This window comes from Bufo bufo, chromosome 8, assembly GCF_905171765.1.
Source record: "Bufo bufo chromosome 8, aBufBuf1.1, whole genome shotgun sequence".
Lineage (NCBI taxonomy): Eukaryota > Metazoa > Chordata > Amphibia > Anura > Bufonidae > Bufo > Bufo bufo.
Window position 1 is genome coordinate 36,541,830 of NC_053396.1, and position 27,641 is coordinate 36,569,470.

The 27,641-nt window shown below is 43.6% G+C and overlaps 1 protein-coding gene across 5 annotated transcripts in view; it reads left to right on the top strand.

Annotated features, from left to right (window-relative positions):
* The window catches only part of DENND1A (DENN domain containing 1A), a 785,792-nt gene that overhangs the window by 428,003 nt on the left and 330,148 nt on the right, over nt 1–27,641 (top strand). For all 5 annotated transcript variants that reach the window (XR_005774032.1, XM_040406251.1, XM_040406253.1 and 2 more), the window contains exon 12: nt 7,769–7,870. Coding sequence is in view for 4 of the 5 variants with exons in the window: in XM_040406251.1 (XP_040262185.1) it covers nt 7,769–7,870 (102 nt within the window). In the remaining variant the exon portion in view is untranslated. The remainder of the gene's footprint in view (nt 1–7,768; nt 7,871–27,641) is intronic.

Below are 27,641 nucleotides of genomic sequence, written 5' to 3' on the forward strand. Positions count from 1 at the left end.
AAATGAGCTATAAAAAAAAAATAAGAATCTTAAGTATCTGACTAGGGGGCATAGTGACATTTTGTGCCAGGATTTTATCATAATATTCTGTTGGAAACAGAATTAAATAAGTAGATATGGATACATTTGGCACATCTTTAGACTGGATGAGTACATCTGCCCCATTGTGTTATGCGTGTGCAGGGCTGGAGGGGGCAAAGCGACACACAAGGAGTCAGAGAACTTTAAAGAGTATCCTTGCGTCAGTCTCCAACTATTCCACCACCTAGTCCTGCACTAGGCATAACACAGCATAGTAGTACTAGTATGTTCCATTCTATAGCCTACCCTGTGATACACGGATGTACTAGACTTGTTAGAGCAGGACCTATTCTTACTTAAAGTGTACCTAAACTTTAGAATATACTTTATTAAAATCGATTCCATATGTCATGAATGAATATTTATAATATACTTTATTGTTATTATTATTATTTATCTATCTATCTTTCATGTGTCTATAAGCGCCTTGTAATCCGTACATGTCAGCGGTGTACTGGTTTGCAGACTCCACTGTGGGGCTGCAGTGAGCACACATTTCTGCTCCTGCCTGTGCCTGTTCCTCTCTGCCAAAACCTGGCATGGTACATAACCAATGTGTGATATCAGACTTTGGCCTCCTGCACACGACCGTTGTGTGCATCCGTGGCCGTTGTGCCGTTTTCCTTTTTTTTCGCGGACCCATTGACTTTCAATGGATCCGTGGAAAAATCAGAAAATGCACCGTTTTGCAGCCGAGACCGTGATCTGTGTATCCTGTCCGTCAAAAAAATATGACCTGTCCTATTTTTTTGACGGACAACGGTTCACGGACCCATTCAAGTCAATGGGTCCGTGAAAGAACACGGATGCACACAAGATTGGCATCCGTGGCCGTAGGTTAGTTTTTATACAGACGGATCCGAAGATCCGTCTGCATAAAAGCTTTTTCATAGCTGAGTTTTCACTTAGTGAAAACTCAGAACCGACAGTATATTCTAACACAGAGGCGTTCCCATGGTGATGGGGACGCTTCAGGTTAGAATATACTAAAAGAACTGTGTACATGACTGCCCCCTGCTGCCTGGCAGGTGCTGCCAGGCAGCAGGGGGCAGCCCCCCCCTGTAGTTAACACATTGGTGGCCAGTGCGGCCGGCCCCCCCTCCCTCCCCTGTAGTTAACTCATTGGTGGCCAGTGCGGCCGGCCCCCCTCCCTCCCCTGTAGTTAACTCGTTGGTGGCCAGTGGGCCCCCCCCTCCCTCGCCTGTAGTTAACTCGTTGGTGGCCAGTGGGCCTTCTCCCCTCCCTCCCTCCCCCTCCTAATTAAAATCTCCCCCCTATCATTGGTGGCAGCGGAGTGTACCGATCGGAGTCCCAGTTTAATCGCTGGGGCTCCGATCGGTAACCATGGCAACCAGGACGCTACTGCAGTCCCTTTTGCCATGGTTACTTAGCAATTTGTAGAACCATTATACTTACCTGTGAGCTGCGATGTCTGCGTCCTGCCGGGAGCTCCTCCTACTGGTAAGTGACAGGTCATGTCACTTACCAGTAGGAGGAGCTCCCGGCCGGACGTCACTTACCAGTAGGAGGAGCTCCCGGCCGGACGCAGACATCGCAGCTCACAGGTAAGTATAATGGTTCAACAAATTGCTAAGTAACCATGGCAACCGGGACTGCAGTAGCGTCCTGGTTGCCATGGTTACCGATCGGAGCCCCAGCGATTAAACTGGGACTCCAATTGGTACACTCCGCTGCCACCAATGATAGGGGGGGAGATTTTAATTAGGAGGGAGAAGGCCCACTGGCCACCAACGAGTTAACTACAGGGGAGGGAGGAGGGGCCCACTGGCCACCAACGAGTTAACTACAGGGGAGGGAGGGGGTGGCCGCACTGGCCACCAATGAGTTAACTACAGGGGAGGGAGGGGGCGGCCGCACTGGCCACCAATGAGTTAACTACAGGGGAGGGAGGGGGGCCCACTGGCCACCAATGAGTTAACTACAGGGGAGGGAGGGGGCCCACTGGCCACCAATGAGTTAACTACAGGGGAGGGAGGGGGGGGGGCCGGCCGCACTGGCCACCAATGAGTTAACTACAGGGGAGGGAGGGGGGGGGGGCCGGCCGCACTGGCCACCAATATGTTAACTACAGGGGGGGGGGGGCAGGGGGCAGTCATGTACACAGTTATTTTAGTATATTCTAACCTGAAGCGTCCCCATCACCATGGGAACGCCTCTATGTTAGAATATACTGTCGGATTTGAGTTTCACGATGTAACTCAAATCCGACGGTATATTCTAACATAGAGGCGTTCCCATGGTGATGGGGACGCTTCAAGTTAAAATATACCATCGGATTGGAGAAAACTCCGATCCTATGGTATATTAACTCCTGACTTTACATTGAAAGTCAATGGGGACGGATCCGTTTGAAATTGCACCATATTGTGTCAACGTCAAACGGATCCGTCCACATTGACTTGCAATTGTAATTCAGGACGGATCCGTTTGGCTCCGCACGGCCAGGCGGACACCAAAACGACTTTTTTTTCATGTCCGTGGATCCTCCAAAAATCAAGGAAGACCCACGGACGAAAAAACGGTCACGGATCACGGCAAAACGGAACCCGTTTTTTGCGGACCGCAAAAAAATATGGTCGTGTGCATGAGGCCTTTAGCGGCGCAAGGACAGGCAAGAGAAGAGATTTGTGCTCCTGCCTGTATTTCGTTCACTTCAGCCTCACAGTGGCATCTCACGCCAGTAAACCTTTCACATGTCGAAGGTGAAAGAATTTATGGATTCCAAAGCTCTATAGTTAACTGAACTTCAAATGCCTATTTTGTAAGTACTAAATAAATTGTATTACAAATAATAATTTTATAACATTTTGAATGGATTTTAATAAAGTATGTTTGAAACTTTAGGCTTACTTTAAGGAAGCTGCTCTCTTCTACATAGAGGTTTTGTGTTCCTAAATGGGTGTCATCTCTGCCAGATGTAGCCCATGGACCAGAGTGGCACTGTTTTGGGTTGAAAGCACCCCTGTTGTCCTAATTTCATTCAGTCCCATTAAGAGTACTTCCTTCATTTTCGGGGTCATCCGCGATGTGGCCAACCTCTTTAAAGGTAGCAGATCCCTGGAGATGAACTCCTATCATTGGAAGCTCATTGAGGGAGGGGGGTGTCTGTGCCCATTTGATAGCGTCCACAACTAGGCACAATATTCCCTAATTCCACATTTCACCAGGAATGGAGTACAATATTGATGACCTATCCTCAGGATATATCATCAGTATCAGATTGGTGTGGGTCTGACTCCTGGAAGCCTCGCCGATCAGCTGTTTGAAAGGGGCCACAGTATTTTGGTGAGTATTTTGGCCTCTTCACAGCTTGCCAAGCAGAGCACCATACATTGTATATCAGCTGTTTTTGGTATTGCAGCCCTGGCCCATTCATTCATATGGAACGGAGCTGCACATAGGCCATGTAATCAATGCATGTGATGTCACTGGCCTAAGAAGAGACCGCAAAACGCACTAGAAACAGCTGATCTGGGGGTGCCAGGAGTCTGACCCCCCACCCATTCGATATTGATGACCTCCTCTGAGGATGGACCATCAGTATTAGGCCTCATGCACACGACCGTTGTGTGCATCTGTGTCCATTGTTCCGTTTTCCGTGATTTTCTGCGGACCCATTGACTTTCAATGGGTCCGTGGAAAACTCGGAAAATGCACCGTTGTTCATCCGCGTCCGTGATCCGTGTTTCCAGTCCGTCAAAAAAATATGACCTGTCCTATTTTTTTGACGGACAACGGTTCGCGGACCCATTCAAGTCAATGGGTCTGTGAAAAAACACGGATGCACACAAGATTGTCATCCGCGTCCGTGATCCGTGTCCGTTTTTTTCCTATCATTTTCAATGCAAACTTGACTTTCTTTTTCACTTTTCTTGTCTGGTGATCCTCCAAAAAAACAAGGAGGACACACGGAAAAAAAAAACGGACATTGATCACGGAAAAACTGAACCCCGTTTTGCGGACCGTGAAAAAATACTGTCGTGTGCATGAGGCCGTATACACCTGGAAAACCGCTTTATGTGCTCCTGAGGTGGTATAAACAGTACTTTCATAATTCTTAGAGATTTGTACATGTCAATAAAGAAATATGCCTGTCAGCCTTTCCTTACAGCCCAGTATTATGACTGTCTGCCATTTAAATTGCACACGCACAAGCTGCATGTAGAAGATGCACCACCTCCTCCGATTGATAGATTTTACTTTATGAGGAATGAATTGCACATTTTGTTTGGCCGTAAATTACAGTTCTGCGAATCTTGCACAACTTATGAAATGTATTATGTTCTGGCTTTGAACAAAATGAAACGTCTTATCTCACAATATTTCTATCACTTTATATTTAGTGCTGAGGCGGTGGTGTAATATGCATCAAATTCCAAAAGACATAGATCATAAATCAGCTCGGGACACTTTCTATGTAAATGCTGCCATGATGTGGTTTTATAATGTGCCTGAACATCTCTCTCTCTCTTCCTTTGTTTTAATATAAACTAAGGCTACTTTAACATTAGCATTTTTTGCGGATCCGTCATGGATCTGCAAAAACACTTCCGTTAGAATAATACAACCACATGCAAACGTCATAAATGGATCTGGTTGTATTATGTCGTCTATAGCCATGACGGATCAGTCATGAACACCATTGAAAGTCAATGGGGGACGGATCCGTTTTCAATTGTGGCAGAGAAAACTGATCCGTTTGCCTCCGCATCGTCAGGCAAGCAGCGTTTTGGTGTCGGCCTCCAGAGCGGAATGGTGACTGATCGGAGGCAAACTGATGCATTCTGAGCGGATCCCTTTCCATTCAGAATGCATTAGGGCAAAACTGATCCCTTTTGGACCGCTTGTGAGAGCCCTGAACGGATCTCACCAACGGAAAGCCAAAACGCCAGTGTGAAAGTAGCCTTACTAGGCTTGTAGGTTATTACTACATTTTTTGTAACTTCCTACGATTCTGTCCTCAGTATACAGTACTCCGGCTGGCTGAACATTAACCCTTTCAGGACCGGCCATTTTTTTATTTATTTATTTTTTTTCCATATTTTTTTTCATATTTTTTTTTTACTCTAAACCTTCCCAAAGCCATAAGCGGAACAAGTTGTAGATTCTGATGGCACCATATACAGTTGCATACAATGTAGTGGAAAGCGGTAAAAAAAATACCACATGGAGTTTTTGCGGGGCGATCTGTACTTTTCATTGATACCAATTTGGGGTGTGTATCACTTTTTATTTATTTATTTATTTTTGTCGAGGGTTAAGCAAACAAAAAACACAGAAACTGCCATTTTGACATTTTTTTTCCGTTTGCTGTATGGGATAAACATTTTTATATTTTAAAACTACGGATGTTTTTGCACACAGGGATGCCCATGATGTTTATTTTTTTACTATGTCTTTTTATTTTAATTGTAGAAGAATTTATTTATTTTTTATATATTTTTTTTTTTTTTTTAGTTTTTATACTTTTTAATAGTTCTCCTAGGGAACTTGAACAAGCAATCATTAGGCTACATACACACGACAGTGAAAAACGGACATGTGATGGACATTTTTTTTAACGGCCATCAAACTATGGTAGTCTATGGGGTTATTCACCGGCAGCTTTTTTGATGGTCAGTGAAAAACAGACTTAAAAAAAATAGAACATGTTTTATCTTGTCTGTTTTTCACTGACCAACTGCCCCATACAATGGAATGGATCCGTTTTTAACGTCCGTTTCTCAAAAAGGCAAGGAAATGTTATCCTTTTTTGACTGATGTTTTATTCACGGTTGTGTGCATGTAGCCTTAGACTGCTTCTCTTGTAGGCCCCAACGCATTAGCATTGGAGTCTATGAGAATTTTACCGCTTTCCTATGGAGCCCTGCCACAGGCAGGCTCTCCATAGGAACTTATGTGCGTCAGCCTTGGATCATTCAGGAGGACCGAGGCTGCCACACACAACAGCCAGCTCCCCCAATCCTTGCTAGTTAGAGCCGGTGCTTGGCTGGGAGTGCGCGCTTTAGTTTTTGACCTCAAAGATGCTTCGGAGGGGTTAAATGTTTGCGATCTATGTCATCGTCAATAGCTTATATTAGTCCCAGCTATGGCGATCACTGCGCTCGCTAGCGGACAGCATCTTTTAAACATCTGATTGTTTGACATGTCAGGAGTCGGAGCCCCGCTGATCCAATATTGATGATCTATCCTCCATTGACTTACAGACTGCTCATGCGCTATTTCCTCTGTCCATCCACAGTTTTAGGCCTCCTACACACGACCGTATGGCTTTTTCAGTGTTTTGCAGTCCGTTTTTCACGGATCCGTTGTTCCGTTTTTTGTTTCCGTTGTGTTTCCGTTTCTGTTCCGTTTTTCCGTTCTGTTTTTTCCGTATGTGTTCCGTTTTTTTGCGGACCCATTGACTTGAATGGAGCCACGGAATGTGATTTGCGGGCAATAATAGGACATGTTCTATCTTTAAACTAAATGGAAATACGGAAACGGAATGCATACGGAGTACATTCCGTTTTTTTTGCAAAACCATTGAAATGAATGGTTCCGTATACGGAACGCAAAAAATGGCCAGTAATCTGTTGATGGACAGGTCTGGTCGTATGACCATCCTTCAGTGGCCATTCTGGGGTCATAGCATCATAGATCAAAAAATTTTTTAACAGTATGCAAATCAATCTCTATTTTGCTCTGTGACCTGGGCCATAAATGTCCGATAGATATGAGTCTAACCTCTGGGATCGGCTCTGATATCAAGATTACCCCCCTCCTTCCACCCCACCATGTAAATGGAAGGCAGACCATGTGCGGCCACCCCTTCATATACTCCTATGGGACTTCCGAAGATAGACGATCCATCTCCTGACCATTTATGGAAGTCCCATAGCAGTGAATGAAGAATGCCATGCATGTGCAGCTTGTTCTCACTTCATGGCGCTGCCCCGTTCTTGAGATTGCGGTGGGTCAGCGCATTACGGAATATCCTATTGATATGTCATAAATGTCCAGATGGGGACACCCTATTTAATCAACTACTATAAGAATTTTTTATTTATTTTTTTAAACTGGATGCCCCAGTGTGATGTCAGTCACCTTTAAGTTATACAATCTCATCAAGCTAATGTAAAGTTTCTGATTAGCTATAGTAAATACTCCTGTCATAAAAAGCTGAGCTTACATTTATCCAAAAAGTTAATGTTTTAATCCAAGTTGACCATTGACAGTCTGTTGTGTATAATTTTGCTGAGATATTATAGATAATGAAGATAATCCCTTTTTATATTGAAGAAGGCCCCTGATCACTTACAGGTCTGACTTGAGAAATAACAGCTTATTGCCGGGGGAAGTCGTAGCTAACCATGCATTTCACTTGCACAGGCTTTGTGGTATTGTATGAAGACCATTCAGATGACATGAAACCATGTATTGCACGGATTGCCCAGTTCGCTCTTTGTAAGCATCTGGCCACTCTGTCTATTAGAGGTAGCCAAGTGGGGGAACCCATTTATAATGGCCATATACTCGATATGAAAAATATTTGCTTTTGAGACCATCCTTTTCATTGAATTGACTACCCCTTCCTTGCACCAGTTTTGTGTTTTACTGACTTATATGCATTTATTAAGTAGGGGTTTGTACATGTTTTAACTCATTTTTTTGGTTTTACTTTCAGAAAGTGAAAAGTATGAGCCTTGAAGACGTGGTGGTTCTAAATGTAGACACTAACACTCTGGAGACTCCTTTCGATGACCTTCAGAATCTACCAAGTGAAGTGGTCAGTACTTTATCCTTTTATATTATTCATTAAAGGGGTTGTCTCTTTTTAGACATTGGTAACATATTGCTAGGATATTTCATCAATGTCAGATAGGTGCGGGTTCCACCTCTAGGACCCCAGCTCTATCTCCAGAATGAGAGCCCTGAAATGAGCAGAGAGAAGCCACGCATACACAGCTGTCCTCCATTCATTTCTATGGGACTGTCAAAAATAACCAAGCCAACTTGCTCCGGCAGTCCCATGGAAGTCAAAGGAGCCGTGGCTACACTTGCACTGAGCACTCTTCATTAATTTCTAAGGGATTGACGAAAATAATTGAGCACACTCGCTCGGCTATTTTTGGAACTCCCAAAGAAATTAATGGAAAGCGTGCAACGCCTAGTGATATGCCATCATAATCTGAGATGACACAATCCCTTTAAGTGGTCTGTCCAAGACCTAAAAAAAAAATGTGAATGGCCGGCCATTTTGTCAGAATAAAAGAAAAATGCAAGTCACACTGTCTGGGCCGGCAGGTACAGCAGCTGGACCACCCAACCAGGTGCTTTGTTTTTTTCCTACCAGTCATGTGGCCATCTCCGTTTTTCAAGTCTCACACAACCCTTTTAAGTTGCAATGTGTTTTTTTTTTTTTTTTGAAGAAAGGTATCAAATACAAGATGCTGTGAAAGACTCTCACATCTAAAAGTGAAACCAAGAAACTTTAAATAGAGCACTTACTAGACATTTGACTTAAAGTTCTAAAATATAGCATTGGTATTCTGTGCTGTGAAATTATATATATATATATATATATATATATATAAAAAAAAGAAAAACAATGGCGGCACCGGAGAAACAACACAGAAAGGGTGCTATGTCCAGGGATGTAGCAGCTTACCCCGTCATAAATAGATGAAAAACGGACAGCACTCCAGATAAAAGTTGATGGTGTTTATTCACCCATGTGGATGGCAACGTTTCAGCTCATACAAGAGCCTTGACAAAGGCTCTTGTATGAGCTGAAACGTTGCCATCCACATGGGTGAATAAACACCATCAACTTTTATCTGGAGTGCTGTCCGTTTTTCATCTATATATATATATATATATATATATATATATATATATATATATATATATATGTGTGTGTGTGTAATGTGTGTATGTATATATATATATATATATATATATAAAGTCTACACACCCCTGTTAAAATGTCAGGTTTCTGAGATGTAAAAAAATGAGACAAAGATAAATAATTTCAGAACTTTTTCCACCTTTAATGTCACATTTATATAAACTGTACAACTCAATTGAAAATCAAACTGAAATATTTTAGGTTGATGGAAGAAAAAAAAAAAAAAAAAAAATAATATGGTTGCATAAGTGTGCACACCCTTAAACTAATACTTTGTTGAAGCACCTTTTGATTTTATAACAGCACTCAGTCTTTTTGGGTATGAGTCTATCAGCATGGTACATTTTTACTTGGCAAGATTTGCACACTCTTCTTTGCAAAAACACTCCAAATCTGTCAGATTGCGAGGGCATCTCCTGTGCACAGCTCTCTTCAGATCACCCCACAGATTTTTAATCGGATTCAGGTCTGGGCTCTGGCTAGGCCATTCCAAAACTTTAATCGTCTTCTGGTGAAGCCATTCCTTTGTTGATTTGGATGTATGCTTTGGGTCGTTGTCATGCTGAAAGATGAAGTTCCTCTTCATGTTCAGCTTTCTAGCAGAAGCCTGAAGGTTTTGTGCCAATATTGACTGGTATTTGGAACTGTTCATAATTCCCTCTAGCTTAACTAAGGCCCCAGTTCCAGCTGAAGAAAACAGCTCCAAAGCATGAAGCTGCCACCACCATGCCTCACTGTGGGAATGGTGTTCTTTTGGTGATGCGCAGTGTTGTTTTTGGCGCCAAACATATCTTTTGGAATTATGGCCAAAAAGTTTAACCTTGGTTTCATCAGACCATAACACCTTTTCCCACATGCTTTTGGGAGACTTCAGATGTGTTTTTGCAAAATGTAGCCTGGCTTCGATGTTTTTCTTCGTCAGAAAAGGCTTTCGTCTTGCCACTCTACCCCATAGTCCAGACATATGAAGAATACGGGAGATTGTTGTCACATGTTCCACACAGCCATTACTTGACAGATATTCCTGCAGCTCCTTTAATGTTGCTGTAGGCCTCTTGGTAGCCTCCCAGACCAGTCTTCTCGTCTTTTCATCAATTTTGGAGGGACGTCCAGTTCTTGGTAATTTTACTGTTGTGCCATATTTTCTCCACTTGATGATGACTGTCTTCACTGTGTTCCATGGTATATCTAATGCCTTGGAAATTCTTTTGTACCCTTCTGCTGACTGATACCTTTTAACAATGAGATCCCTCTGATGCTTTGGAAGCTCTCTGTGGCTTTTACTGTGGGATGCGACTAAGAAAATTTCAGGAAAGACCAACTAGAGCAGCTGAACTTTATTTGGGGTTAATCAGAGGCACTTTAAATGATGGCAGGTGTATGCTGACTCCTATTTAACATGATTTTGAATGTGATTGCTTAATTCTGAACACAGCTACATCCCCAGTTATAAGAGGGTGTGCACACTTATGCAACCACATTATTATTTTTTTGTTTGTTTTCTTCCCTCCACCTAAAAGTTTTCAGTTTGTTTTTCAATTGAGGTGTACAGTTTATAGGTCACATTAAAGGTGGAAAAAGTTCTGAAATGATTTATCTTTGTCTCATTTTTTTACATCACAGAAACCTGACATTTTAACAGGGGTGTGTAGACTTTTTATATCCACTGTATATGTGTGCAGAGGTCGCAATAACGCCTGTACAAGCGTCTATGTACAAGCGCAATAACGCCTGTACAAGCGTTCAGGCAATTTTACTTCCTGGAAAAAGCCTAAGGCGTATCAATACGCCTTTAGACTTTTCCCCCACATTCATGAGCATAGTGAGCGCTGTGAACGGCACAGGCAGCGCAGCGATGCTGCCTGTGCCTGAAATACCAATAACAAAGCTCCTTACAGCAAAGTCGGGTCAGGCAGGGGAATCCGGCGGGAGCTGGAAGGAGGAGGGGCCGGCTCCCAGGGGAGGCTGTAGTAAGGAGAGCAGGGCGCGCTGCTCAAGGACCCCGGGAGACATGACACTGCCGTTGGAGAGTTAAGGAGCCGCGGACTGGCGTGACTGATCTGAGAGAAGAGCTGCCCCCATGCCTGTGACCCTTCCCCCCACTGCTCCTGTCACCCTACTAGTAACCCTGCTCCCCCCTCCTCCTGTCACCCTACTAGTGATGCTGCTCCAAGCCTCCTCCTGTCATCCGACTTGTGACCCTGCTTCCCCCTCCTCCTGTCACCCCACTAGTGACCCTGCTCCCCCCTCCTCCTGTCACCCCACTAGTGACCCTGCTCCCCCCTCCTCCTGTCACCCCACTAGTGACCCTGCTCTCCCCTCCTCCTGTCACCCCACTAGTGACACTGCTCCCCCCTCCTCCTGTCACCCTACTAGTGACCCTGCTCCCCTTTCCTCCTGTCACCCCACTAGTAATCCTGCTCCCCCCATTAGTGAAGCTTCTTCCCCCTCCTCCTGTCACCCCACTAGTGACCCTGCTCCCCCCTCCTCCTGTCACCCCTCTGGTGACACTCCTCCCCCATCCTTCTTTCACCCCACAGGGAAGAAGCTGAAAAGACTCTGCTATGATGGGATCTGTTCAGTTTCCATTCGGGATCCTGTCTTTTTACCAGACAAAAAAGTGCTGCATGTCAGGCTTTTTTGTCTGTTTTTTCAACAGAATCTGCAACAAAGGCTCCAAATGCAGCCTCCAACACAGATGTGAGTGAGTGCAGGCCTATGTATTATGTATTTTAATTACCGCAACTTTCGTACTCCTCCTCGGGTAAAAATACTCCTCAAAAATGGTCAGAGGAGTATTTTTACTCTTCTGGTAAAAACATAGTGTGACCTGTGTGTGTGTGTGTGTGTGTGTGTGTATATATATATATATATATATATATATATATATATATATATATACACTGCCTGTCCAAAAAAAAGTTGCCACCTGGATTTAAGTAAGCAAATAGTTATGAGCCTCCTATTGGATAATTACTGCATGGGCGATTATCTTTCCCCAACTGGTGTGATAAGTTGCTTCTCATTTCTTAAACAACCATGTCGAAAGATACATCTCATGGTCGTGGAAAAGATGTTAGTCTTTTCCACGACCATGAGAAGGGTCAAATAGTGAGAAGGGTCAAATCATTGGCATGCATCAAGCAGAGAAAACATCTAAGGAGATTGCAGAAACTACTAAAATTGGGTTAAGAACTGTTCAACGCATTATTAAAAACTGGAAGGATAGTGGGGACCCATCGTATTCGAGGAGGAAATGTGGCGGGAAAAAAATCCTGAATGATCGTGATCGGCGATCACTTAAACATTTGGTGAAATCAAATCGAAGAAAAACAACAGTAGAACTCAGGGCTATGTTTAATTGTGAAAGTAAGAGCATTTCCACACGCACAATGTGAAGGGAACTCCAGGGATTGGGACTGAACAGTTGTGTAGCCGTAAGAAAACCACTAATCTAGGGGTTACGGCCACCACTGTAATGTATCAGTGGTGGCCGCGCAGGCGCACAGAAACCCTATCGACTGGCTGATCTGGTGGCCAGGTTTCAAGGGAGCGAATGCGCACAAATTATTATGCATGTGGCCGGCCCGGCCACCTCATCTAAGCTTTACTACAAGCTCATAGGATTTACAGGGTGCACAAACGCACAAGCAAAAGGGGCAGGGTTACATACTCACTGTGACTTCAGCTCCGCCCCCAGCAAGCAGGAAACTGAGGCCCCAAGAGCCGCGAGTGAACCTGTAAATAAGGAGGTGAGACAACCCCTTTAATGTGGTAATAACTTTGGAACGGATTTACTTATCTAAGCCGTTCTGAGATTGTTTTCTCGTGACACATTGTACTAAATGACAATGGTAAATTTGAGTCGATATATTTCAACTTTATTTATAAAATAATCCAAAAATTGGGAAAGATTTGCAATTTTCTAAATTGGAATTTTTCTACTTTTAAAACAGATAGTAATTCCTCATAAAATAGTAATCAATCTACATTCCCCATATGTCTGCTTCATGTTGGCATCATTTTGTAAATGTCATTTTAGTTTTTTAGGACGTTAGAAGGCTTAGACGTTTAGAAGCCATTTTTAAAATTTTCAACCAAATTTCAAAAAAACATTTTTTTAAGCACCAATCCAGTTATAAAGTGATTTTGAGGGGCTTATGTAATGGAAACCACTCATAAATGAAAACTATAAACTACACCCCTCAAATTATTAAAAACTGATGTTACAAACTTTGTTAACCCTAGAATTAAAGGAAAATGGAGGTGAAATGTCAAAATTTCACTTTTTTGGTAGATTTTTTATGTTAATAATTGTTTTCTTGCAACACAGCAAGGGTTAACAGCAAAATAAACCTCAATATATTACTCTGATTCTGCAGTTTTCAGAAATACCCCATATGTGGCGGTAAACTGCCCTATGGGCACGTGGCAGTGGACAGAAGGAAAGGAGCATCATATAGATTTTAGAGGCAGATTTCGCTAGAATGGTTTTTAGGCGCCATTTTGTACCCCTACAGTGGAAACCCTCAAAAAGTGACCCCATTTTGAAAACTATACCCCTTAAACAATATATTAAAGGGGGTACTGAGCACTTTGATCCCCTAAGCATTTTACGGAATTTGGAAACACTTGGCTCTGAAAATGAAAACTTTCATTTCTTTCAATAAAATATTGCTATATTGCTATAGCCCCAAAGGGGTAACAGGAGAATTTTTTTTTTGCAGGATGAGGTGACGTTTCCATTGGTACCATTTTGGGGTACATAAGACTTTTTGATCACTTTGTATTACACTTTTTGTGAGGCAAGGTAAAAAAATGGCTGTTTTGGCATTTTTATTTTTTTACAGTATTTACCTGAGGGGGCATATAATGTGATATTTTTATAGAGCAGGTTGTTACGGACGCGGCGATACCTAATATATCTATCAAGTTTTACACAGTGAAAGCCTTTTTGAACAAAATAAAATCTTGTTTTTGTGTTGCCATTTTCTCTTACGTAGGGTCTCATTTTTTGTGGGATAAGATGATGGTTTTATTGGTACCATTTTGGGCTAAATACACCTTTTTGATCGCTTGGTATTACACTTTTTGTGAGGCAAGGTGATCAGAAAATGACTGTTTTGGCACTGTTTTTTTTTTTTTTTTACACAGCGTTCACCTGACGGTTTGGATCATGTGATATTTTTATAGAGTCGGTCGAGGAGCCGGTTGGGACTTCAACTTTTGGGGGTCTGATCTCCTTTACCATGCATTACAATACTTCTGTATTGTAATGCATTGGCTGTAAGTGTATTACACACTGTAATACACTTACAGCCTGCCTGCTTGTGAGATCCAGGGGGCTGGATCTCACAGGCTTACACGATGCCACAATGCCTAAGGAAGGTAAGGGGCTGCTGTCCAAGTCATCGGGTCCCAGTCACGGCAGCGCGAGGACTCGATGGACACCTGGCATCGGGCAGGATACCGCACGTGCCGTGTTCAGCGCTGACCGCAGCGGTGCAAGGGTTAATGCGCCAGCCTCAGTGTTTTCACCGATTCTGGCGCATACAGCAGGGGTCTGGCTATCAGTGACTGCCGGACCCCTGCAGCTGATTGGGCGGGCGCAGCTCCTGGGCCCGCCCGATCAGAGCACCATACCTGTACGGCGCTGGGATTTGTGACCCTGTTCCTAGTGCCGTTCATGTACGGCTCTGGTATCCTACGGGTTAAATGAAGGTGATAATTGTTATCGTATTATATAATATTAATCTAAATTATCTCACTAATTACTGTATGTTACATGTGAAATTCTGTATGTACAGATTAGCTCTTTTTAAAGGACCTATCCCCACTCCTGACATGTCTGTTTTTGTACCTACTTGCATTGCTTATGCAGTAACAATCCTGGAGCATAATTTTGTAACCTATTCCTCTTTTCGATGGCATGGCAATGACTGGAGAGCGTCAGACTGCTCAGGTACACACCTCCAAACTGGTTAGATGAGAATGAGATTTGCTTGTCCTTAGTCCTTCTGGTGTTGTAATGTAATCTTGATCTTCTCAGGGGGTTATATGATCAACAAACTATTGTACGGTGCATTCAAATAAAAAATAATTAGTTGTTTTTTTCTTTAATTTTTTTATAATAAAGTTTTAGTGAACTAGATTTTTTAGGCATACACTGGCATTATAATAGATGCAAAAAACACACTGGGCATACATTATTATTCTTACATATTTAATTTACATGGTATGAATATGTAAAATATTCATACATTTAGCAGCTTATTTACAATGTTTTACTGCATAAGGAAATAATTTCAAAGAGTAATCCTTTACAGTTTGCACAGAAATATAAATTATATACAAATGTATATCTCAAAATATAAGAGCTGCTAGACAGGACTCAAGGTGGTATTACATTGCCCGATGTACAGACAGTGCGAGCGCTGATAGACTTTAGGTACTAGTCTGAAACAGCTAATTGGTGGGGGGTCCGACCCCCCCAGGCCTCCCAAGTGTCTCTTTTGGAGGGACAGTGCCTCTTTTTGACCCAAGTCCCTCTGTCCCTCTTTGATCCATAATGTCACTATTTTTTAACTGGGGAATTAATGGATAAATGTGCATTAATAAATGTACGAAATTGCTCCTTACTAATCTATCTGTATGGTTTCTACCTGTATATTGGACCAGAACTTCATTATTTTGTGCAATTTCTACCTTAAAATATCTATAATCTGATTATTTTTGTGCTAATATTTAAATGGATATTAAAGTGCAAGAAATAAATTGCCCCAGGGGCTCCACATGTTGTAAAAAAAATAGATAAAGGAACTCACACTCACCTAACCAATCCCCAGCTCCTGCACTTCTGACGGGGGTCAGTAATTATGCTTTGGGCGGAGTTAGAGGCGTGGCCTAGCATGAAAAAAATTGCCACGATGCGTGCCGCACATATTGTCCCTCTTTGCGATTTTCAAAAGTTGCGAGGTATGCACCCCACACCCCTGCCAATCATATACTGATGGCCTGGCCTGCTCGCCTACTCTCTCCTGCAAAGTGACCTCTGTAAAGGGCACAGAGCATACCCACAAATCAGTGAATCACTGATCTGGGTCTAGTTTTTCCATGTGCCTGTTGCAGGTGATTCATTCCCCTTTAAAAGCTTAAAAGGGAATGTTCCCGTCGAGAATCACAATGAACTAAAATATCTTTTAAAGTTAAGAAATCTGCAAAACGCACACAGTAAAGATAAATCAGGGATCTTTGCGTTCACAATTTGATTTTACTAAGTTTGAAATAAAATAAAAAAGCAGCGTTCAGCTGAAGTCTTTAAAATACACCATCATGGCAGAAGACATAGCAATGCAAAGTGTTTAAGGCTTGAACTCCTTCCTTATATAATTTATGCTTTATTAATGAAAAGTTTGCCGGTTGCTCCTTTTTTTTCCCATTTTACATATAAATATTTATAATTCTTGCATATTATATGTGGTATTCTTAGACGCACGAGGGTACTTCTTGCTGTCCTGTTATTCCAGCGTTCTTTTCTTTCAAGGCCTTTTCTTCTCACACAATTTCCCAGGCAAATTGTGTAGAATAACTCAATATTAATCAGGCTCCTATGTTCCCTCATTTTCTTACTGTGCTCTCAGGCTGGCCGGTGCTTTATTCAATTCCTAATGCTCTCCAGCAAATAGGCTGAGTGATGCTGTTGGTTAAATGCTTTTCATTTGCTAAGACAAAGTTGGAACAGTTTTGCTTGCGGTTGTATCGATGCCACCTGCTACCGAAGTACTCTTAATTAATAGATCAAAGCTTGGGTACATGGGCTGCGGAATATACAGACTCGAGAAGGTAACAGCTCTTTGATCTGTAACATGCTGTGTTTGAGGGGGTGGGGGGACTTTTTATTTTATTTTTATATATATTATATATATATATATATATATGTTTTCATATATACTGATCAGTGGTTGTGCCAAATTAATTTTCCCTTTAGTAAAGAAGGATTTCTTATCATTTATAATAATTTAAGAGGGCTGTATTATTACCACAACAAAACAAAGACAAGGGTCTGATCACCGCGGGGTACGACCGCTGGGGCCCCCACAGGTCAGGAGATTACAGAGGTCCGTGGTCATGCATGTGCACTATCGCTCTATTTAGCTCTGTAGGGATGATGGAGAGCCAAGCACTCTCCAACAGGTCTATAGATCTGAATAATGCTTTCTCCTCTCCATTCTTGTGATTGGTGGGACCCCAGAGGTCAGACCCTTGACTATCAGAATCTTATCCCCTATCCATTAGTTGTCGTAATGGGACACCCCTTTGCCTTCCTTTTATTGACAGGTTTCCAATAAAATGTGCAGTACTGTTATAGGCATGGTTAAAATACATATTATTTGGGTAATTTGTACTTGAATCAAAGCAATAAGATCCTGCTGCTTGTAACTCCCTGGAATCAGCTGCGATCTGTAGGGTGATCTTTCAGCAAATGTTAAACTTTCCTGCAGTGCCACCACAGGAGAGATGTGGTATTACACTGTGCCCACTGAAATCATTGCAGTGCATGAACATGCCGGGTCCTCCAGAGCGTGGGATGCTCTTTGTAGCCACTTTGTTTTCTGTATTGTGGATTTACACCACACAATTGGCAGGCAGATTGTTCTTATGAAACCCCATTCCCGATAATCTGCCCATGTAAAGGTCCGAACACGTGATGAACAATCAAAATGCGCGTTCATCTGGTGAAATCATCTTTCACACAACACTTTAAATCTATGCATAGAAGTCTTAGCCTGCACTTCACTGGAGAAGCATCACCATTTACAGCCTACAGTAAAACTGAAAGTTAAAGGGGTTGTCCCATCTGAGAATCATCGCTGGGATCCGCACCTATGACCAGAATGGAGTGGGGAAAGCGGTAGCTGGAGGACTCTGGATTTCCCTGGGTCTGGCTACCACCAAGCGCTTTTCCCATAGAAGTGAATGGGAGCGCACCTTGCTTGCACTGCCACCGCTCCCATTCTTTTCTAGGGAGCCAACGGAAATAGCGGAGCAGAGGTCCCATAGAAATGAATAGAGTCCCTCCAGGACTTTGCTGGCTGCCTTTACAAGATAGGTGTAGGTCCCAGCAGTCATGGCAATATGCCCCATTGTCTGAGATGGGAATACTCCTTTAATACAAGGCACTTACTAATGTATTGTTATTATCCATATTGCCTCCTTTGCTGGCTGGATTCATTTTACAATCCCATTATATACTGCTCATATCCAGAGGTTACGACCAGCATTTAAATGCAGCAGCAATGGCTGTAGTTGCACACCATAGGAAACACTGCCAGCCTCTCTGGTGGCCAGGACTGTGGGAGCGAGCAAAGGCCCTGCAGCACCTGTCCCGGCCACCTTGTATCTCCATCTGCAGCGGTCGCCGTACCTCCAGGAAACGTACAGCCTAAAGTATGACACAGGGTAATCAGTAGTCTCAGAGCATAGTGACAGGGCAGGGTTATCTTCTGTAAGCCCAATGACATCACTGTCTATCTCAAGGTCCAGACTCCTAAGGGAATGTGTCATCAGAAAATGAACTAATGTTTAAATCACGTCTTTATGTTTTATGTATTTTCAAATAATTTTTGGTGATGTTATTTTTAATTTTCCATGTCATCTATCTACTGTATATTTAAACAAAAAACATAAAATCCAGCAGTTTTTGCACTGGCCACTAAGCCCAGTAATAGACGCCACTTCTTGGTCTGTACATACAGTCAGTGCTCCAGACTAAAAAAAATACCTAGTAGCCATTGGCTCCTGAACTGAAAAATTTAGGAGCCAAATTCAATTTTTAGTCACCAAATCGAAACCGAATCAAAATTTTGGTATTGTGACAATGCTACGCCGATCAGATCAGCGTAGGGTTGTTTCGATACCAAAATTTTGATTCGCTTTCGTCACCATAAAAAAGTATTGCAATACTCAATACCGCGCAAAAAAAAAAGCTGCGTGCATTTCGCATTTTATGAAACGTTCGGCCCATAATAGAATAGTACTATCCAATTTTTTGGGGTGACAAGGTGACTAAAAGATGGCGAATGCTCACCGCATAGGAGATATTTTTTAATAATTTAATAGTTTGGACTTTTCGGATCAATTGGAGGAGGTGAGTTATTTATTTATTTATTTTAACCCTCATTGGCACTGCCCACTGCGCCACCAATGTTTATTATACTGGGGTGTTGGGGGGGGGGGGCGCACTGCGCCACCAGAGTTTATTATACTGGGGTGTGGGGGGGGCACACTGCGCCACCAATGTTTATTATACTGGGGTGTTGGGGGGGGGGGGGCGCACTGTGCCACCAATGTTTATTATACTGGGGTGTTGGGGGAAGGGGGGGCGCACTGCGCCATCAATGAAGATAACTGACCTGTTAAAACAAATACAGGAGGCGGGTGCCGGAATCAAATAGCCGGCACTCGACCTCTATGACAGGGAGCTGCGATCAGCGGCAGTTAACCCCTCAGGTACCGCAAGGGTTAACTGCCACTGATCGCAGCTCCCTGTCATAGAGGTCGGGTGTCGGCTATTTGATTCCGGCACCCGCCTCCTGTATTTGTATTAACAGGTCAGTTATCTTCATTGGTGGCGCAGTGGCCACAGCCCCTCCCCTCTTCCTCCTGTCTCTCCTCTTATTGGCGGCGGCAGCACAGGGGGGAGGGAGAGACTCCTTCTCCACTGCGCTGCTGAGAAGAACATCGGCGGCGGGGCAGAGAACTATCATCTCCTGTGCCCCGCCGCTGTATTCAACTGCAGAGCTGCAGCGGCGGATCTAGTCGCAAATGGCGACAAGACTAAAAAGTCTTGTCGCTTTTTGTAAATTCTAAGTCTTATTGGCGACCATTTTGGTCGCCATCTGGAGCCCTGACAGTGTCACTTTACTGCAGTTATCTGCTTATCTGTCATTCTAATCCTGCCTATAATGATATCATCTCTGTGTACAGATAAGACAGGATCCACCATTCACAATAGGTGATTGTCTGAGCTTATCTATTTTTTCCTTGTACAATGACCTCTGCACAGGTCATGGAGCATGCCCAGAAAACTCCCATAGAAGTCACTGAGGTCCCCCCGAGCCCATTGTGTCTATGGACCATGGGGCTGCTGTAAAGCAATTTTTTTTTGTGTTTTGTAAATGCTGAACAGCTCAGGCAAGATGGCTGCCCCCATAATCATGTTCAAGAAACAGAATACAACAATCTACAATCAGAAAATTAAAACTGATTATTAAAAAGGAATATGTATCGATGTCTGGGTTTAACTGGCAGATGAAATTTTTGGTGACACATTTCCTTTAAAACATTGTCTCTCCACTACAGAGTAAAGTTCAACTGCCCACAGGAAGAAAGCAAAATGTAATAATGCAGTAATAGTACAAAATAGGAATATATGATACAAAATACAGGAACTGAAGAAAAGAATTGAGATAATCAAAACTAACTCTTGCTTTGAAGTTGCACTCTACTTTCACTAAACTTTTGATATGTCATAGGGACATATCAGAAGTTTAGATCTTTGGAGGACTGAGCACTGAGACCCCTCTACCCCCCTCCCATAGAACGAGGGGAGAGAAGCACTTGCTGCAGGACAGGAAGCGAGACAGACTCAACTGAAAATCTGTCTCATGCAGAAAGGAGAGAGAGCGCTCTAAGCTAGCACTACACTCCCTTCATTCTAGAGATTGTAGGGGTCTCAGTGCTCAGACCTCCACCGATCTAAACTTTTGATATGTCCCTATTACAAAAGTTTACTGAAAGTACGGTGTCACTTTAAATCCTATGCAATGAAAAAAAATTAAAATAAGCAGTAGTATCACTTTAAAAGGGTATTCCAGGATTTTATAACTGAAGGCCTATCCACAGGCTAGGCGATCCATCTGATTGGCAGGGGTGTGGGGTGTCGGACCCCCACTAATCAGCTTTTTCAGAGTAGTGCCTGACATCTGTACCAGCCCTACACAGATAGTGTTGATCTAATTGAAGGAAGTGTCCAAAGTGGACTTTGATCTGAATTTCAGGGAAAATTCAATTCGCCGCAAAGCCGAAAGTCCTTGTGCTTCGTGTGAACAAATCAACTTTCCCTGAATTGGCGGGAGGGAAAAATATTATACTTACCTAATCCATTTGAGCTTGAAGAGGCCTTCGCGACCACCTTGATTGAAGATCCCGTACGGTGACGTATTACGCGAGATTTTGTGCGGGATCTTCAATCTAGATGATCAAAGCGGCCTCTTCACGCTCAAATGGATAAGGTGAGTACTTTTTTTTTCACCGTTCCCCATCATTGCGGCCGCTTCTCACAAAGAAATGCGCTTTGTCACATCTCTATACACAGCTCCATCTACACTATTTACAGTATAGCCATCTCATAATCTAGACTATCTGTGATGCTGGCGCATTTCAGGTCTGTTTGATGCCATTACTTCATCATCATCATCATTCAGGTCATTGATTTTTGAAATATAGGTGGGAAATTAGAATGACAAACTTTTGTAATGCGCTTTTCTCACAGGAACTCAGGGAGGGTTGTGTGGCGGGAGCGACTCCCTGGGTAGGCAGTGGCTGCCACATAGGTGCTTGACCCCAAAACAGACTAGTTTTGAAATGATGATTATAGTTTTATTACATTTCTATGTAAAACTTTGATTATCTGTACCCCCTCCAGTATACCGCCCACTTCATATTTTAAGGATCAATTTTATAGTTTGGTGTCATGCAGTAAAAATTTTGCCCTAGACCAGTGGTGGGCAACCTTTTTTTTCAACTGAGCCAAATATCGCCAAAACCACGATTGAAATTTCTTTGGAGAGCCACATTTTTAAAACCTAAAATATTGCGTCAACAGTACCAGTGAGGACTATTAGGGCTCATGCACACGACCGTGTGCCCGCCGTTGCCATATTGCAGGCCGCATACGGCGGGTCCGCAATACACGGGCACTGGCCGTGTGCAGCCCGCATCAAGGACCCATTCACTTCAATGGGTCCAGGATCCGGAATATGAGTGCTACAGAGTGCTTCCGTGGTGCTTCTGGCTGTGCCTCCGCACCGCAAAAAAGTAGCGCATGCACTACTTTTTCGCGGTGCGGAGGCACAGCCAGAAGCACCACGGAAGCACTCTGTAGCACTCATATTCCGGATCCTGGACCCATTGAAGTGAATGGGTCCATGATGCGGGCTGCACACGGCCGTGTGCAGCCTGCATCATGGACCCATTCACTTCAGCATGCGCTACTTTTTTGCGGTGCGGGCAGTCGGATGCGGATCGCGAACCCCATTCAAGTGAATGGGTCCGCGATCCTCATGCAGCTTCCCCATGGTCTGTGTCCGTGCATTGCGGACGGACCGCTATTTGCGGTCCAGAGCACAGGCACGGAGCCCTTACATTCGTGTGCATAAGCCCAGAGTGTGTTTTTACATACTTTTATATCTACTTTCTTTTATTTGGATCTTGATTATTATTTCATTTTATCTTTATAATTTTTTACTTTTATTAAACTTGTCTGCAGATGTGGATGTAATGTGGATGACGCACTTATGGGGGATATCTGTGGATGACGCACTTATGGGGGATATCTGTGGATGACGCACTTATGGGGGATATCTGTGGATGACGCACTTATGGGGGATATCTGTGGATGACGCACTTATGGGGGATATCTGTGGATGACGCACTTATGGGGGATATCTGTGGAGGGCGCACTTATGGGGGATATCTGTGGATGACGCACTTATGGGGGATGTCTGTGGATGACGCACCTATGGGGGATGTCTGTGGATGACGCACCTATGGGGGATATCTGTGGATGACGCACCTATGGGGGATATCTGTGGATGACGCACCTATGGGGGATATCTGTGGATGACGCACCTATGGGGGATATCTGTGGATGACGCACCTATGGGGGATATCTGTGGATGACGCACCTATGGGGGATATCTGTGGATGACGCACCTATGGGGGATATCTGTGGATGACGCACCTATGGGGGATATCTGTGGATGACGCACCTATGGGGGATATCTGTGGATGACGCACCTATGGGGGATATCTGTGGATGACGCACCTATGGGGGATATCTGTGGATGAAGCACCTATGGGGGATATCTGTGGATGACACATATATAGCATAAGATGCTATATAAGTGCCCTCCACAGATATCCCCCATAAGTGCCCTCCACAGATATCCCCCATAAGTGCCCTCCACAGATATCCCCCATAAGTGCCCTCCACAGATATCCCCCATAAGTGCCCTCCACAGATATCCCCCATAAGTGCCCTCCAGTAAGTAAAGTAATGTATTAGTGGGGGGAAGGGAGGAGGCAGGGACACTTGCGGCGGGGCCGGTGCAGTGCCCGGCGCTGTGCACACACCGGGGGCAGCTCCTACCTTTCTGCTGCAGGACATTTCGCTCCTCCTGGACCTGAGCTGCGGCCTCTTCACCACTCCTCACATGGCCGGTGTTCTGCAGAAAGTCCGCCGCTGCCCGCCCTTCTGCTGCTGTGCGCAGCGTGACATCTCACCCTCCGTCATGCGCCTCCTGCCCCGCCTGCCTGCTTCATTCATAAAGTGGAAGGAGCAGACAGACGGGGCAGGAGGCGCATGACGGACATTTTGCAAGCTTGAGCGGCGCGATATGGCTGCGCGGCCACCCACCCGCCAGCCCGCACCAAAGAGCCGCATTCAAGGATAAAAAGAGCCGCATGTGGCTCGCGAGCCGCGGCTTGCCGACCACTGCCCTAGACCATTGACAGTTATAAGGAACTGAAGTCCTAACATAATCTGCCAGCTCCCTGCTTCAAAAATCTTATTATTAAATTATAAAGAGAGAACGCAGATCAGATAGCGCACTGCAAACAGTTTAAGCTTTTGTGTTTCTATGGAAAAAAATTAAAAATCTATTCTTGCTGATAACAATCCCCCATAACAGCCCCTTGCACCGCTCCCTTTACAACCTGTTTGCTGTTCCATGTGCTGTTAGAAGGTCCAGAGGTCTTGGAAGGTTTGTGTAGCCCCCTGTGAAGAGCAGTTCTTGTTACTCCTCTAGGGAACAGTTGCAGCGGCAACCTTAATTTGATTTGGAAGAGGAAGTGATTGCCCTCTAAGAGACACACATGGACTCGCATTATCCTGGAATAGGTGTCACATTCAGTTGTGGGAGGGAAACACTACACCGAACATAGGTAAAAGGATAATAGTCCTTAGTGTTTCTTGCATTTGCACAGTTTTGTTATTTTACATACAGTATCCCCCCCTATTGTGATACAAGATACAATGCAGAAGCGACTCAGCACTCGCTCACACATCTTAGAGACTGGGCCTTTTTCTCCTCCGTGATCCCACCGCTCCCCCCTTCCCCAACCGCAGCGGGCTCAGCTACCATTAAACCTCTCAACGTATTGTCCTTTAAAAAAAAATAGAATGTGCATTAGCAAAGAAAAATAAACGGCATCTGAAGAAAAGGCGACATTTAATCTTTTATTTATCACCCAGGCTGCCAAAATGGCTGCATTTCCTCTCAGGCCTTTAACAAGATTTAAGGATTAATAGACAAAAAAAAGTAGCCCTCCATTTACGTAATGGTGAAATATGAGCCTCCTGTTGGAGATTATAAGCTTTTTACGTGAAGTAGCTGAAAAAAGAGTTTTTTGCTTATGCTATTTATTGTGACAGCAACAAGGCAAGAGCCACCGTGGAGCATTCTCATTTCCAATGCTTGGCTCCTGTATGCCTGGCGTCAGATATGTGCTCTAGATCAAGATCATTATGATTTCTCAAAAGTCATGTCAAAAGTTGTGATTGATGCTGTCTGGGTGCTGAGACCATGAGTGATAACTGTGACAGAAGGGCAGAGCTGATTGATGTGCCTCTTCGACTTTGATTGGCACATTGCCGAGTAACAACCCCTTTACACAGCCTGAGCATTTGGCAGATTATCACCAAAAAGCGTTCGTAGGATTGCTATTTAGCGCTGATATGCCGGTGTAAAGGTGCCGCCAATTACAAGATAAATGAGCAAAACACTTGTTCATCAGTTATTAAGATAGTTTGTGCGGAAACCTAAATCTTTGCTTGCCGGCAGCAGATTGTGCCATCTAAACAGTACGATGCTGCCAGCAATCAGTGATTCTGTATGGGGACAAACGATGCCATTGGCAATTGTTCCTCTCTATATTATGGAGGAGATCGCTACACTGACGAGCAGGCGATTGCCGGGAAGCAACACTTTTTTCTCTACAATCAGTTAAGCAGTGTAAAGGGACCTTTAGTGTGGAATGACTTTTGGAACATACTTTAGTAATGAATTTTGGTATTTTACTAAGCAAATAGGCACCGGAAGTCCTTGATGCCTATCAGGCTTTAGAATCAGTTTATTTGTACACTGCTGACCTGTCCTATGTGTATTGGTGTTGGTGACGGATTCCAATGTGCTATTCCAGGACTTACCTGCTCCGCCCAGCTAAAAGCTCTGCATGGCACATCTGCTCAGCTGCTTTGAATCCTGGCATAGCACATGTGCTATGCCATGATGTGTGCTCCTGCTCGTACAGCATTCACTGCTGCCCCTATTCCACCAGTACTGTAAAATTCATGCACTTATACACAGCTGATTCTAAAGCACAATAGGCACTCAGTCCTTTGGATGCCTATTTGCTTAGTAAAACAGGAAATCCACTAATAAAGGGCATTAAGAAAATTACTTTTAGGACATTAAGAACATTTTAAAATAAAGTTTAATAAAAGGTCAGTTACTCTTTAATGGTATACACGCTATATAGTGGACTACCTATGAGGCTGAAAATAGCTTGGTTCTTCCAGAACAAAGCTGAAGGGAAACAACACTAAGTGGAGCACTTCAGCATGTTTATACAAGCCTGTACCAACTAGCAGGTTTGACTTTGGGCTAGTACTAATGGCATTATCCTGGTGGTCCCCCAGTCTTCACCCTTTAACTCCTATACAAAGATCCTATACAGTGAAGCCACCAGGCCACTCCCTTTTGGAGTAGTCCTGGTGTAGTTGGTAGCTGACCCACAGGGGTCAGAGATACCGTTGCGAAGTACCAACAGGACAGGCAATAGTCGTAGTTTGTAAACAGGCAAAGATCTGGACTGGGAGAGTTTGTAAGTATCTGAGAAACTAATCCAAGGTCAGGGCAGGTGCATACAGTAGACAGGCTAAGGTCAGAGCAGGCTACAGAGTATCAGAGTTGGTTAACAGCAGAAGTACTGTACATGGGCAGGCAAACAGAATAGCATGGCGTCAGATATGTGCTCTATGGGCCGCCATTGTAACATAATCCATGTAGGTCTCAGCAGCCAGACTCTTCCAACCAAAGCTTCTGAGATGCCACTGTGGTATGTGGAGGTTTTATGAAATGAAAGGTACCATTTAAAGTAAAGCTACTTTAAGCCTTAATATAATGTCTTCAGAGGAACACTGGTCAGATGTTGGGTTGTTTCATGACAGACCTTGATGGCATTTCTCCAGAAAAAAAAGAGACTGGGGTACTAGGAAAGCACCATATTCCACCTTTCTTCATGTGTATGGCCTATAATTGCTTATTGTAAGCATGTTCTGTTGTTCTCCATGGCGCCATGTTTCTAAAGGTGAGACTGGCTAAAGTCCCTCTACAGTAAAATATTATTGAGTAGGTCGCCTCATGCCACTAATTCAGCTCTGACCCATCAAGGCACAGACTCTAAAAGACCTCTGAAACTTTGCGGTATTGAATGTTGCCAAAACTATAGCAGCAGATGCTTTAAAGGGACACTTCCATTAGAATTTTTTTTAAATCACATATTAACACAATGGGGACCCTGGAACCATTGGAGCTGGAGGGGATTGGTGAGGTGAGTATAAGTGCTTACATTTTTTTATACAATTTGCTGCTCAGGGAAACTCTTTTTATTGTGTCGGGATACCCCTTTAACAAAAGCATGTATTATGTGAAACTATACTATGTGAATAAGAACTTGATCAGATGTAAACTTATTGTAGACTATCCTTTCCAACTTGCAGAGTTCAGGGCACCTTCCACTTCCTAGGTCACCACTAAGTATGTGTTAGAGGGACTAAGCAGAGTCAGACAGTGACGAGTGCTCACCTTCGAGAAACAGATGTGGTGTTGGTAACAGACCCTTCAAGGAATCCACTGTTACACCAGTAATCCTCTTTCAAGGGCAATAAAAAGCGAAGGAGGAAATGAAAGACAAGCCGGCAGTTGTGAGGATCACAAGTTCAGAAGTTACCGTGGGGCTTATGTTAAATGGTTAATTTATAAAGAGACAATATGTTCAATTTCCTAGTTTTAGGCAAGTTAAACAGAAAGGCTGTGATCTGAGGGATGCTCTAAAAGCTTTGTAGGGCCTGTGGTGGTTCTGTGTTCCTAACAGACGAAGACTGCACATTTGACCATGTATTTAGGTTTGTATGAAGAGTGCATACTGAAGACCAGCCATGAACTATACATATCCCCTTCATATTCTGAAAAGACTTTCATACAGGTTTCCATAAATTGGCATCACGTAACCCTGCACAAAATCCGATGCAGCTTCTATATTACCAAAATCAATAAGAAGCTCACTTAGGCCCTCCAATACCCAC